This window comes from Calypte anna, chromosome 17 (genome assembly GCF_003957555.1).
Source record: "Calypte anna isolate BGI_N300 chromosome 17, bCalAnn1_v1.p, whole genome shotgun sequence".
Taxonomy (NCBI): domain Eukaryota; kingdom Metazoa; phylum Chordata; class Aves; order Apodiformes; family Trochilidae; genus Calypte; species Calypte anna.
Window position 1 is genome coordinate 2399884 of NC_044262.1, and position 15040 is coordinate 2414923.

The 15040-nt window shown below is 43.9% G+C and overlaps 1 protein-coding gene across 1 annotated transcript in view; it reads left to right on the forward strand.

Annotated features, from left to right (window-relative positions):
- PAPPA (pappalysin 1) overlaps positions 1–15040 on the forward strand; it is a 174176-nt gene that overhangs the window by 90764 nt on the left and 68372 nt on the right. Inside the window, 1 exon segment of the mRNA XM_008499328.2 lies at positions 11287–11483. Coding sequence (XP_008497550.2) covers positions 11287–11483 — 197 coding nt within the window.

The window sequence follows — 15040 nt, forward strand, 5'->3', positions numbered from 1 at the left end:
CTGAGCTCCGTGGTCCAGGTGCTTTGGGGCCTTTCCAGATTTGCATGAGGCCACTGCCCAGGTCCTCCCCAGTATACACTGGTTCTCAAAGAAACTGGGTTGTGTGTGCTGAACAGCAGCTGCATCATGCTCTAAATAAGTCCATGGACAGGAGTAAGAGTGGGATGTCCCAAGCCTTGACACACGGTGGTACATCCTGCCAAGTGGGTGCAGGAGCCTGCTTTATGCCTGTGTTCATGTTCATCTCCATTATCAGCAACCAGGCTGGCTAAGAGTGTGGAAAAAGCCTGTATGACAGCAATAGGATTAGAAAATTAAGCTACTAAAACAAACAGATTTTTTTCTGCGCCGTTACAGAGGAAAGGATTTTTCAGATCTGCTTCTGTTGCAAAGGAAAGGGGAATTCCAGAGGTAGCAAATTGTTTGGCATGGGCCTTGAAACTTCATGGGTTTGCACAGCTCCTGGATTATAATCGTGAATGAAATCAAAGTGTTTGTGAAATATTCACATGGGTGAATCCAATGAACTGAATCAGTGGCAAGGTGCATGAATGACCTGACAAATGTTTTGTTGTGTTGATTCCCAAGAGAGGTTGTGTGACTGCTGGGGCACTGATGGCCCCAGGGTGAATGCAGGGTCTGCTGGGGTAGATCAGCTGCTGTTTTGGGGGGGCAAACTCTGCCTTCATCAAGTCTCTAGGAAAGGTAGGAAACAAACAAACAGAAGGTAGTGAAACAAACCCTCTGGCTCTTATGGGTGCTGGACCTCCAAGAATGAGTACATGGAAAGCTAGAAAAAAACCTGCAATCTAATCTTTCAAATGAACTGTGCTGGCTTGTTTTAACATATCAAGCATTACAGTCTCACCAGAAAACATAAAAATTTTGGGAAAGCAAGTGGCTGTACATATTACATAATAAATAATAATTTAAAAGAGCAGAAATCCAGCTTTCTCCATAGTCTGATGTTATCAGACTGGATCCTCTCCCTTTAGCCAAACAAAAGTCTTCTTTGAGACTGGTGGGGTGTTTTCTTGGAAAATGCAGAATGCCTGGGTTCCTGTTTGAGGAGTACAGAGAAATAAATGTAGTTTATTTCCATGTTTACAAAGCTAACACATGTTCTAGTCCTGTAGGACAACAAGGAATTATTTCAGACAGTGTTATTTTTGCAGTGATGTTCTTGTATTATGTAGCTTCTTAGAGCCTCGGGAATCACTCCTCTTCACCAAAGAATTCAGTGAGCCTCAAACACATGTTCAGAGGCTTTGCTGAATTGGGAGCCTCGGGGTTTGATCTTGCAAATGCTTCCTTCCAGGCATGTTTCTGAGCTACCCCACAGCATTTTTTAGACCTCAGCAAATCTAACCACAACAGTGAATGCATTGCTTGTCACAAACTGTCAGCAGGATTGGGTCCCACATGGAGGAAAACAATCACTAAACGTTTTGTTTGCAAAGGCAGGGCTGAAGAAGCATTCTCGGGTGTGGGGTTCCATAGCAGGAGGGTTGATAGCAGAGCCTAAGGGGGGATTTTCTTCTTCCAAAGTAGAGACCGTGGAAGTCACTGTACTTGGTAGAAGACAAATACAGCAGAGCCCACAAGCACCATCAAGCTTCAGATTTAAAGCCACGAATCACAGAATAATTTAGGTTGAAAGTTGTCTCTGGAGATCTCTGATCCAGGGAGAGCCAACTTCCAAGTTAGATCCAGCTTCACAGTTGGAGCATGTTGCTCAGGGTCGTATCCAGCTGTGTCTGGGGCATCTCCAAGAATGGAGGCAGGTGTCTGCAGGTGTCCCTCTGTCTCTTTTGCTCCCTTTGCCTTTTAGGATCATGAGTTTTTTTAATTGATCTGACTTTCCTTTAAATAAATGGCACAAGGCTCTCAAAACACTTTGTGCTAGTGCCTGTAATAAAATTAGACTTTTTTTTTTTTTTTTTTTCCCTCTTGGGGTTGTTTTCCCTCCTCCTTCCCTCACTAATCAGATAACAGTGGATCAATCTGCTCTGCCACAGGAGGAGGGGCGCGGGGGAAAGAAAGAGGGAGGCAGGGATGGAAACTGTGTGGTCTTACTGTCAGGCTGTCCTGTCCTCTGAGCACAAAGCCAAGTAACAGAAAGCAGATAAGATTAATAGGGTTTTCTTCCTGCAACATACTGAAGAGTGACAGTGAGATTAATTAATTAATGAATGAAAGCATCTGGCAGTTCTTCTTTTTAAAGTTCTGCGGTACACTCACCCTTCCCCATCCTGAAATTAATTGTCTCTACTTCCCCCCCCACCCCAATTTTTCATTGTGAATTTTGCATATCTTGTCTCCTCCACACAGGATTTGGTTGGTCCCAGGGGGAAAGTTTCTCTTTGCCTCTACTTTGATTTGTAGGAGACAAGGGAATCAAAGTCATGTCCGCTATGACTGATGCCCCCTCTCCTACCTCTGGGCTGCTTTTCTTTCACCTTGCTCTTGATTACTCCCGAGATTACTGATTTTTGTGATTACTGCAGATCTCAGCCAAGCTCAAGCCGAGGTGTCCTGTATAAACCAGGCTCCATTCATAAGAGTTATGATTTGCAGTTGTGGGAACCCAGAGCTTTTTAGCACTCGATCCATTCCCACCAGACTGTTGAGAAATGGGTGTCTAACAAGCAGCTGAGCACCTTGCCCTTGGTAGGCATAGGCACTCTCCCACGAACCAGCATTGTACACATGCATCTAGATATATGTGTGGACAGTGAAAAAGAGCCTCTGCTTTCATTTGCATTCCTTTTGTTGAGTGTGCTGTGCATTATGCATTGATTTAGCTCACTGATGTTGAAGAAAATAGAAGGATATAATAAAAAAGATGCAGAGATCAATAAAAAAAGAAGGGAGGGGAAGAGAAAGTAATATGAAAAGCTGTAAGGAAAGACTGATAGATGTATTGAGACGCAGCTGGGAAGTAGCTTCAGAACTTCTATCTACCCTGAAGTTTGCCTGGTAATTTATGGGTTTTCAGTCAGACCTTATTGGTGTTATTATTGCTGCACTTTATCTCCTTTGCTTATAAGGGGCTCTTCATGAAAGTCTTTTTACAGCAAAATGGGGCAGTGCTTTGGCTACCTTCCATGTATGAGTGGTCCTACTGAAGAATGTGAATGTTTCAGGTTAGACACACATCTCTGTGGTTTGTTGTTAGGGCTTCAGGAATATAAAATACAAAGAAAAGGCACAGAGTAGAGGAAAAGAGAGAGTAAATATATCTAGCTCTTGAATTTACCACCAATTTCTGGCATGCTTGAAGCATTAGTCGCCAGTGGTTGCTCAGGGAGAGGTATGATTTTAATTTGACAATGATCTTTAAACACCTTTTCTTTCTCTCCCTCTTGGCCTCAAATAGTTTTTTCCTACCTCACAAATCTGGATCTGTCCTTCTCCTCCTCTGAGGCCTCTCCCTCCAGCTGTGAGCCTTACCTTTGTGGGAGCTCTATCCTTTACCTCTCCCATTATCCATAAATTAAGCATAGCACTTTCGCCTAATCTTATTGTTTGGCAGGCTGCATTGCATTCAGGGAAATGATTAATATTCATGAGCATGCTATCTCTGTTTGGTGCATAATCCTCTAGGGAAATTGCAGTGTTAAATGAGTGACACAAACCTAATTTTATATGTCTTTTCTTTCTTTTCTTTTTCTTTTTCTTTCCCCCCCCCCTACAACCCCCCTTCTTCCCGCTTCTGACAGAGAAGTAATGTGCTTAAAATAAATTGATGGATGACCATCCATATTCATTGTGGGCATGCTTTGAGAGCACGCCTGGCTCCCATCCTCTCCCCCTCCCTTCCCCATACCCCTGCACAGGAGTAGAGCTTTGAGTGCCCCGGCCCCCACAGCAGCTAATGGTGATTTTGCCTTCTTTCACCAACATTAAATAGGCCTTGGCTGACCCCGCCGAGGGCTTTCAGTAGAACAACAGCATGGGATAAACTGAGCCACCTTGCAAGAGAAACTCAGCATCTCACATCAATAAGACTAAAGCATTGACCAAGGAGCTTGGGAAAGAGGATTGCTGTCGATAAAGAAGCTGTGGTTCTATAGCAGAACGTCATAGCAAAGAGCAGTGAATTTCCTGAGCCGGGGCTATTCAGATGATATTTGTGTGAATCCTTCAGCTTCAGGCAAATACTTTGAAGCCGGCTGTTTCCTACAGCTCATGGGAGTGTGGCTACATGTTCTAAAATGTCTAAACACTCATTTGGCAAGTTAGTAATCACAGCATTGTCATAAAGTCTCTTAAAGTGATTTTCAGACTGTCATCATTAATAGTGCAATCTTAGCAGGGCCAGCTGAGCCACAGAGCAGCAAGAGCAGGCATCTCAGGCAGCTAAACACAAAGGACAGATGCTTTTTTGTGGGGGAGAATGTGGGCTGGAGTGGTATTTGCCTGCATTTTTCCCTAGGCCAGTGACTCCAGCCCAGCTCAATCCAGCTTTGGTTTTTAGGACACACAGCTACAAGGGGAGCTCAGAAGAAGAATCAGTCCTTTGCTTGCAGCATCCCTCACGCGTTTCTCTCTGTGGATCAGAGACACTTCCATAGCTGGTCACACTTCACTCTTTAGAGCATCTTTTGTGACTCAGCACTTGAGTCACAACTTGAAGATGCTGAGCACAAGGTCTTCCTTTGCACTGACATCCAACCACATGCACAAACAAGTTTGTTTTCCTTGGTGCAAGGCACCTCTGTGGATTTTTTCCCCTGGGCTTCTTCCCAGCCTCCCAAACAAGTGGGCCAGGTGTGAAGGGCCATGCTAGCCAGTCTTCTCATGGTCATGGCAGTTGCTGCCTTGCATGACAGAAGCCTCAAGACTTTTAGTCCCCCAGTCTCCAAGTTTAGCTAATGCATCTGTGTAACTCTGAGGAAACACTGAAACATTCTCAGCACTGCTTTTCCAATTTATTCAAGCAGCCAAGGAGGGAATCAAGATTAGGTGAGAAGAGGACAAGCACGGTAGTGCTTTTACAACAAGACTGGTTGCCCAGGGCTGGGGGAAGTCCACACTGGCTCCTGTTGGCTGGCTGCAGAGCAGATAAGGTCTTACTACCACTGCCAATGATGGAAAATATCCTTCCACTTAAGTGACAAGGTCTTGTGTTCTTAGAGGTGAAATATCAAATTTCAATGCCAGGCTCTGCGAGGGAGTTGTAATTGTATCTGTCTGCAGCACACAGATCAATTGCATAATTATTGTGCTCCAACTGCCATATCATACTGATGAGAGGAGTCATGCCAGACAAAGAAGCCCAGGAATGTGTTTCCATGAAGTAGCTGAATAACCAGGGAGCCACGATCCTCAAATGTGTTATGGCCTCTTGCTCTGTTTGGGAGATGCTCAGACATGATTGTCATATTGTACAGGGAAAAAAGCCTCCTGCGAGGCCCCCAGATGTTTCACAGCAGATTGCAACACCCATGTTGCCTTCATTTCCAAGGTGTCTGGTTTTTTTCATTGGAGGACAATGTCACAATTTGTTGATATGCAACTTTTATTTGGAAAGGTTTGCCCAAGCTCGCTGTAATGGTTTTCCTCTTTTAAAATCAGAATATCCAGGAAGGAAAATAGCTCTCAGATATTTTAATGTAGCAGGCAATCTCTCTGTCTCTGACTTATTCAGTATTAAAGAAGAGATCAGCAGATATCCTGGAAGCAGGCCATATTATTCACTCTCTTCCCACTCAAGCCAAAGGTGAAACTCTTACAGAAATTACTGGAGCAGGTTCTGCAGTCACTCAGCTGCCGGATTCATGCGATCTGCAGTGGAATTATTGCTCCTTTTGTGAAAGAAACTGCTGGAAACATTTCTTCTCATCTATGAACAGAAACACCAATGCTAGAAATGCCAATTACATGATGCAGTGGTAAAATTCTGTTTCTGCAGAGTTGCTAACTTCAGTGAGCCTGTGATGTGGCCATTGCTGTGTCCAAAAAGGTCTGTACACCTCTGGACAGACCTTTTGGGGTTAAAATGCAAAACTCACTCTGTTCCAAGTATTTTTAACTCAAAGACAATGCTTCTGCATTTTTGTGTGTCCCCCTCCCCCCTCTCTTTTTTTTCCTTATTTTTTTTTCTCAGACAAACAGTTATGTGGCATGAGGCTTGTTATAGTTGGAAATATCCCTAAGTAAACAGCTGAGCTTAAAAATACTTTTTTTTTTTCTTGTCTGGCCTTTAAAACAAAAAAAAAATTACTTATTTCACAAAAGAAGACACGGCTGATGCCAATCACTGCATTCTAGCTGAAAACAGGAAGCCACCCCGAGAGCCTGTCCCCAGCACTTTGACCATGCAGCTCAAACATGAAAAGCCTTGTCAGAGGATGTGCCCTGTGCTATAAATTGGATTTCTTCATCCCTTTTTATTACTTTTTTTTAAGGTGGTGGAAGGCTGCCTGTCACAACTAAGTGTATATCCTGCATGTCTGCTTCCTGATCTCTACCAGACTTCAGTCCTGTTGCTGGTGATTTTCTTGCCTCGCTTTGAATAGGTGACAGTGCTGCTCATCCAGACCTGGTCTGGCACATCCTCGGTTGCTCTCTGAATCCTCTGCCTTACCATGTGCATCCTTTCATTTCTGTGACTCAGAGGGGTTTGTATTTCAATACCAAAGGCTGCCTTTGGCAACTGTGCTTGGACATCTTAAGAACCACTGATGCATCATTTTCTAGTGCAACATGCAAAACAACCAAGATAGTTCTGGATCTTGAAGCCCAGCTGCAACAGTAAGGACTCCAGGTCTTGCCAATCTGTTTCCCCAGCAAATCCACCTTTTCCAGGCTGATTGCTGCCATGGAGAATTCAGGCATTCCTGGATGTCACAGAATTCTTTACTGTTTCCCAAACCAGAGACTGTTGTTTCCCAAAGCAAGGGCAAAAGGGGGATTTCTGTTTGGCCCCAACAGTTTTGTGCCTTCAGTAAGAACTTTGTCACAGAAAAGGAGCTTGGGCTTCATGAATGAATCCATGTTACACAAATTCAGCTCAGGATCCTTCAGCATCTGTTGTCAGTCCCCCAGAGATGCTGTCTTGTGCTGTCCAGTGCTATGCCTGCAGACAATTTACTGTTCTAGATGCAAGCTTTTAAATTTTAATTAAAATGAAGTCTCCTCCATGTTCTCTTCCTCCATATCTCCTTCAAATCAGATTCAACTTAGAAGTAAGAAGGCCCACAGTGCTGAGGAACCTAAGTCTGTGATGCAGGTCAATGCAACACTATGATGTTCTCCAGGTCTTGTGTGATTATATACCCCAGTGGAGACAAAAATTAGCTCATATTCCCAAGGGCCTGGGTGCATTTCATGTCACAGTAGCTGAGAAAAGAACAGAAAAGGCATTTTGCATTATAGAAATGAAGATGTTAGCTACTGCTGACTAGAAATATCCCTCTCCCAGCACTGCCCTCAGTGCTTTCAGCCTGTTGGACTCTGGATTTAACTGAGCTGTCTTCACAACTCTGTGGACAGGGAGGAAGCCTATTAGTTCTTACTTTGTGAGGGCAGTCACAGGATGAAAGTGTCTGGTTATTTGTCACTTCGCTCATGCAAAGGCAAAGCCTTAATGCCCATCCTACTGAGATCCAGGACCACAGTAAGAGTCAGGAGTCAGAGCAGGTGGAAGGCAGAGCTGCTTTCTCTGCTTTCTTTTGGCCACCCAGTACTGCATCAAATTTGGCTGATGCCCTTGTCAGTCCCATCACCAGTGTCTGGGAAGGATTTAAAACAAGTCCCCTTTTGCCATCACTCAGGTAGGAAGCTCATGGGTGGGAAAAGTCTTCTCCTTGCACCAGTGGTCCTCCCCACAGCACGGCACTGCACGCTCCAGGATGGTGTCAGCACCAGGGCTTGCAGGTATTTCTTAAAAGAAAGCTGCAGTTGTAAAGCCACTTCCCCCTTGCCATTTCTCAAAGCACTCAAAATGAGCAGGTCCCTAATCTCTCAGCCCTTGTGAAAAGTGTCACCCAGCCACCCACAGTGTCCCCAAGCACCGAGGGCAGGGTGCTGCAGCTCGCCAGGCCCAGCACGGTGGCAGGGTCCCTGACAGTGCAGTTCAGTAAGAGTTTGTTAATCATTTAGGCAGTCTCCATTTAATTCAGACATCTCAGTCTTTCTGTTCAGTTCCTCCCTTGGGTTTTGCAGACTCTGAAGAGACAGATTTATTGGGGTCTTAAGCATAATCAGGAACAAATTACCCTCTGTTAGGATCACACATTGGCCTGGATCACAGCTATTCAAAGGCTGCCTTTCCATCCATGTGAGTATGAATTAAGTCATCGGATTGGAGTAGGTCTTGAGTATTCTTTTATCCCAAGCACATGATCTTATCAGAAGCCCATTACGTTTATCATCGCATTAGGAGGGAACATTTGGAGCCAGAGCAGGAGTATGTTTCTATATAAATGTTGTGCTTACTTCAGTGCCTGCTGTGAAAGTCAGTCAGAGTTACAGGAGGGCCAGGGAAACACAGCCTGATCACAGACACCTAAAATTAGGCTGTGAGTTGCTGAGTAGGTGTCTGCAGGGGTGGGGTGGCTGCACTGGGGGCTGTGCTGAAAGTGTGCATGTGTCTGTGTGTCAGGGTTTCTGTTGGTGTGCATCAGGATGCATCTGAGGACCTGTGTTTCACCTGTCTGACTGGGTTTATATGGGTTGAAGGTTGTATCTTTTTGATATAGTTGGTCTCCAACCTACCCCTTTTCTTAAAATTTTCTCTTTTTACAGAAATAAGCTTCTTGTCATAAAATGACAAGAAACTGTTGGTTTGGGTTTTTTATTTTATTTCAAAAACACTCTTTTCACAGGTCTGGGGTTTGTTGTTGAGGGTTTTTGATTTCTGACCACAGCTTTCCAGGGGAGAACATTTCTCAGCTCAAAGTAGGACATAGTGCTGTGAGGTGGATGAGCCACTTTGCTTGATCCCACTGTTCTTGGGCACTGCAGAGAGCTGGGGTAGACGTGGGGACATCTCTGCAGAGAAGGGAGCAGAACAAGAGATGCAGGGGGTAAGGTGAGGGAAGAAAGAGTTTGTCTCCGTAGCCATCACAGTTCCTTCCATGCTTAATCTGCCCCTTCCCTGCACTAGCCAGGTATGAGCCACCCTGTGTAGAACCCTGCCAGCATTAATAATCCCTGCAGAGAAACAAGAGATGTCCTAACTGGGGCTCTCAGGGCTTGTATGGTTTGTGAGCAGTTCAAGCACACATTTCCAGCAGGGTCAGGACAAGAGGAAATGGTCTCAAGTTGCACCAGAAGAGGTTTAGATTAAATATTAGAAGTGTTAGAAGAAACTTCTAATTAGAAGAAACTTCTTCACTGAAAGAGGAATCAAACACTGGAATAGGCTGCCCAGGGAGGTGTTGAATCACCCTCTCTGAAGGTCTTTAAAAACCATGTAGGTGTAGTACTTAAGAACATAGTTTAAGCACTGGACTTTTTGGAGTTAGTTTAATGGTTGGTAGAGTTAGACTTTGGTTGTGCTCAATGATCTTAAAGATATTTTCCAACCAGAATGATCCTGTGATTTTGTCAGTATCAGATGAGCAGTAGCAGGGCCCTGCTCACATCAGGGCTGTTGGGCAATCTGGCTGTGGGAGGAGGCAAGGCAGTTGGGCTGCTGGACTGCTGAGTTGGTTGCCTTAGGGCCCATCTGCACATCCACCCCAGCCCCCTTCACTGTGGAGTAATGAGACACCCCGGGGAGCCATTGTCATCTTCTGCCTGTGAAGCAGTCTCCCAAGTGCTCCTCCTCCCAGATCTTCGAGGTGTGTGGTATATGTTTGGTGGCTTCCAGCCATATGAAGATTTTAAGATGTGACACGTAGGGTCAAGAAGTTTGGCCACCCTGGGAACACCCAGATTCAAGGCTGCACTCTGGAAGCTGAACAGCTTCCAGGTTTATGCTGGCTGCTTCTTGCCAGCTCAGAGTACTGGCCAAGCAAATGCACAGTTTTCTATTCTTATCCACATTCACAGAGAAATGAAATGAAACTATAATGGCATTTTCCCCAGATAGACTTCTCCATTCTTTCAAACTCACACTCTCTTAAGGACCTGGAAATCTGCAGAGGGGTCTGGGAGGAAGGGAGGGGAAAAGGAGTGAAAGTCATTAAATAATTGAATTGCAATAAACTGATTTTTTTCTGGCTCACGATGGTATTTCACTGTGTAAACTAGGAGGAAAAATAAACAGGGGATTTAGTAGTTTGGAAATAGCTCAAAATTGAGCATCCGTTGGATTTTCTGACACCTAGCTCAAGATAGTCCAATGCTGCCGACAGGATTCTCCTTAGGGATTGTTTCCATCAGTCCAGCTAGCAGCTCTGGCTAATTTCCTACCTTTTTTTTCAGCAGGCTTATTTGCCAGACAAAAATACAACAGGCTGTCAGAACTGGATACCTCTGGGGACTGGCAATGATAATACAATACAAAATAGGGTACCAACAGGTCAAAGGTTTCCATTTCACAGAGTACTCTAATGACTGAAAGTCATTATTGCTATACAGTCTGTTTGAAAAAAGTAGATGGATCTCAGTTCAGTTTTTAATGGGCCAGTGTTACAGAAACAACCTCAAAAATTTGGCATCTTTGTTGGCAGTCTCATTAGAGAAGCCACAGAATAAATGGACAAGGATAATAAAGTCTCCTGCTGCTTTTGATCCTTTCAGGTCAAATCTGAGTCATGTTGGTTGGAGCTGTGTGTGTATGTGGCAAGCTTACCCTCACACTATGTATAATATATCTGTGCTTTGGATAAACAGAATCTGTTTGGCCCATTGGTCACTACGGCTGTAAACTTGGCAGTTTTCACCAGCCCTAAATTCACAGTTGTTGTTGTTGTTGTTTTGCAGATATCTTTTAAAAACAAGAAGGGAAAAACATTGTAGACCAGGCCCTCTGTTGGCTTTTTTCCATGCAAGTTGGTGGAATTATGCCAACACCCACATTGTCTCTCTATGTATTTCCTGTTTCTGCTTTCTTCTGTTTCCACTCTTTTAAATGGAGATGAATTTAAAATAAGCAGAAAATCCCTTACATTAGGAAATATCCTGAGGGAGATGCCCAATACAAAAGCTGACTATTGTTGCTTGACTTTGTTAAAATCACCTTGCTGTTGCCTAGAAGTGACCAGTGTTTCTGTTCTAGTGACCTGGTTGGGTCACTAGACCACTGATGTTATCAGGTCATAGATAGGACATGATTGCAGATATTTAGCCAGTCCTTTGTCATTTCTTTTCTCTGCTTTCTCCTGGCAGATGAACCCAGCAGATGTTATTTCCACGATGGCGATGGAGTATGTGAGGAATTTGAGCAAATGACCAGCATCAAAGACTGTGGTGTTTACACTCCCAAAGGCTTCCTTGATCAGTGGGCTTCCAATGTCTCTGTCTCACACCACAGTGACCAGCAGTGTCCAGGATGGGTGGTCATTGGTCAGCCAGCAGCAACCCAGGTAAGGAAGGAGACTCTCTTTCCCCTTCTAGTCCAGCAAGGAGCAACATTCATGAGTGTCATGAGTGTAGCCAAATGGTCAGTGTTCATGGGGGATGTTCTGCTTGTTAACTCACTGCTTCTCCAAGAAAGGTTCCTGACAGCAGTTTCCCTCTTTTTTTGTGTGTGTACCTGGGTAGCAGTGATTGAAATTCAGTTCCAATCATTCAACCAAAAGCTGGCTGAAGTTATGGCCCAAGTGATTCAATAAGCTGTTGTCACCTAAAGGACTAGTCCAGCTCTCTGAAGCTAGCACAGGGCATTATCTTGTGGCAATGAGTTCTGAAGGCTAATGCTGAGTAATACAAAATAGTGATCTTTCTTTTTTTATAGTTTTGTGTTTTCTGTCTCCCAGTTTCATAAAGGCACCCTATTGTTCTGTTCTGAGAAAGGTCCTGTCCATTCCCAAAGCCATTCATTAGCTTTAACCCCCTTCTTCCATGTCTCTTTTAAACCATAAATAGGTCCAGTTACCATAACTTTAGTTTTGTGTTCCTGAGAGAATCAAATACAAATGAGTTAAAAAAGACATGGGATAGAAGCCTGGAAAACAGATCTGTACATGATGCAGATGCAACAGTCCAGTTGTAACTCCCTGCCTAAGAAAAGCCAATGTTGCTTTGTGTTGGGTTTTTAGAGGATACAGTATGGGAAGGGTCATCATATGGAAGAACTGCTTTGTGTGTTCCTCCTTCAGCATCCAGCATTGCCCCTTGCTGGAGTAGAGCAGTGGATTTAGGTGGACTTTTGGTTTGATGCAGTGAAGTTGTTCTTACAGTCTAACTGCCTGGGAGTTGTACAGGGTGGGCAGTGCTGAGATAAATGCCACGTCACAGCTGTGACAAGCACATTTCTCCATGAATAGTAAACACTAAGCATTTCCAGTTGGCTTGCAAAAGAAAAAAATCTTTGTCCAAGAGTCTTGGCCTTGTTCACATTGCACAAGTCTGTAACAAATTAATGACCAGGTCAGTTTTAAATACACAAAGCGTGGTCAGCTGGCATAGTACCAATGAAGAATCCTGAGCCCAGTGTTGCTTTTTTGTCATGGTCTCATTTATTATTTTGCACTGTAAAAGGAACTTTCCTCTGGGCCCATACCAATTCTTTCGTAACTCTTTTTTTACTTCAAGCTCTCTGTGTTATAGTAGTCAAAAGCCCATGGCCTCCAGTTCAGGTGCTGCTTTATGTCCATTTCCCCAAGCACTCTGCTCCTGAGCTGCCCTGATTTCCTCTGGATGCAGTGGTGCAGTAGGTAACATCTTGTCCTGTGGTGGCAGAAACACCACCACGTGCACACACAGCAGAAAGCTCTGCTCTGTAGCCACAATTCATGCCTGTTTGTTGTACCCTGATGAAATGAAGTTGTCAAAGCCTTGTTAAAAAAAAAAAAAAAAAAAAAAAAAAAAAAAAAAAAAAGCTGTTGTATTTATAGGCAGAGCACTAGCACATCACACAGTGGCAGAGAGAATGGGAACATCCCTCCTGTTATTGCCTGGCCCCTGGGGAGATAACAGTGTGCTATTTACTTTCAGTAAAAGGAATTTTTGCTTTAGCTCAGCTGGTCCTACTACACCAGTTTGAGTGCATGGGCTTCATTGACCTTTTTAATCATATATGTTGAGAAAGTCTTTGTGTTCCCCAGGAACAGGACAGGCTCTTTGGCTTGTGAAGGCACCTGACTTGTCACTCCAGAGAGGTTCGGTGGCATAGCAGGTCATCAGTCTGTTAGCTAGCAGAGGTGAAAATTAACCTAAGATGTCCTCTAATCACTGCTTGTAATAATCACTGGTGTGTAAACATGTTTGGCTTCATTATCTGGACAAACACTGAGCCTTAGAGGTTTTTTGTATTGATGGAAGAAACACTTTTCCTCACCCAGCTCTCTTTTGGGGTAGCTTTGTATGCTTGCTGGTGTTGTGCAAACTTTTCGTGTTGTTGCTGGGTAGTTTCCTAATTAATCAGAGTGGCATTTGTGTTGGCTTCTCATCAAGAACGTCATGAAAGATGTATCTGAGTGCAGTACACAGCAATATACAGAATACATAAGCTACCTGTTCGTTTGCCTTCCCTGTTTCTTCTAACTGCCCCAATGCTCTCCAGGTGGTTTAAAACCTTTGAATCATCCTTCATGATTTAAAATGTTTCTTGTTCTTATACACCTCAACACCCATTTCTGTGTGACTGTCACAGTTTTGCCACCTGATCCTGAGGAACAGGCATCACGGGTTGGTTCCTTACTGTGTCTCTCATCTGCCTGCATGCAGTTGCTGAGTCTTGGAGGGTTGTTCTTTAGTGCAATCTGGAGAACACTTCTTTGTTATTGTAGGGTTATTGTAGGGTTCTCTGGACTGACCACCCCATACCTGTGTGCACCATTCAGCTAAGACATGGCCTGTTCCTGCAGAATTGGTTGTTCCTTAGGAGCAGGGTGTACACAATTGCTTTTGTTTTGTGATGGACCCTACCTGCTGGCTCTGAACTTGTTAGTGTGAGGCTACCGAGCATAATAGGGGAGGGGAAAAAACCCTAAACACCTCATGTTATAGGATTTGGTTTGAACAACAAAATGCTTACAAAGAATGACACGGTCTTGGTGAAGAGATACACATTTGAAAAATTGAAAGGTCAAGCAGCCCCCTCATTTATTCAGTCATCCTTTCTGCAGAAACGAGACTGATAGACAGCCACTTCCACTTTCCTGGCAGCCACCCTTCAGTGCTGATTAAGAAATATTCTCAGTACTGACAGCATCATATTTAGAGCCAAAGAGGACCAGTCAGCAACATTGCAGCAGCAGAGAAATGTGAGCACCAATGGAGGGTATTTTTACAGTTTGATTTTTTTTAATCTGGCATCCTCCACAGATCTTGAAGAGAGGCTGCTCAGTATCTGTTGTCGACTGCACAAGGAATTCAGCAATAAGGGCTTTGCATGCTCTTTGGCTTCTCTTTCCCCTCCTGCTCTCTCTGTGAGTTTGTAATCAGCCTTTCCCTGCCATCCACTGTGTGTGAAATATTATCATTGCTGATGTACTGGTTGTGTGGGGTTTTCTACAGCACTGTTTATTTCTCAGGACATTTCATGTGCTAAAGATTATTGATGCTCCTGACACCAGGGTAAGCAGTCTTGGGCTTGAGAAGACATGAGTTAAAAAGTGAACTCATGGCCTGCCTGGAGAATCCCCATTGTATCATCCCTGGTGAAGCTGCAGCAGTGAGGAATGTTAAGTAGGAACATGCAGTGTGGATTAGGTCACTGTCCATGGATGATGTCCTGTAAAGCTCAAGAAACCAGAGCCTTGTAATTACCTTAGTTGACTCAGTCACAGTCTTAGTTGACTCTCAATGCACACCAGTTTTGTTTTGGTACATTTTACACAGAGTGAATGCAGTAGCTTACTTGTTTAGTGTCTTTTTCAAGAGCAACCTTTTTTTTTTTTAATTTATTTTATTTTTTTTAATGTTGTGCAGAGCAGGAAGCATTTCTGTATTTTGCTAAAGTGTCTTTTCTATCTGG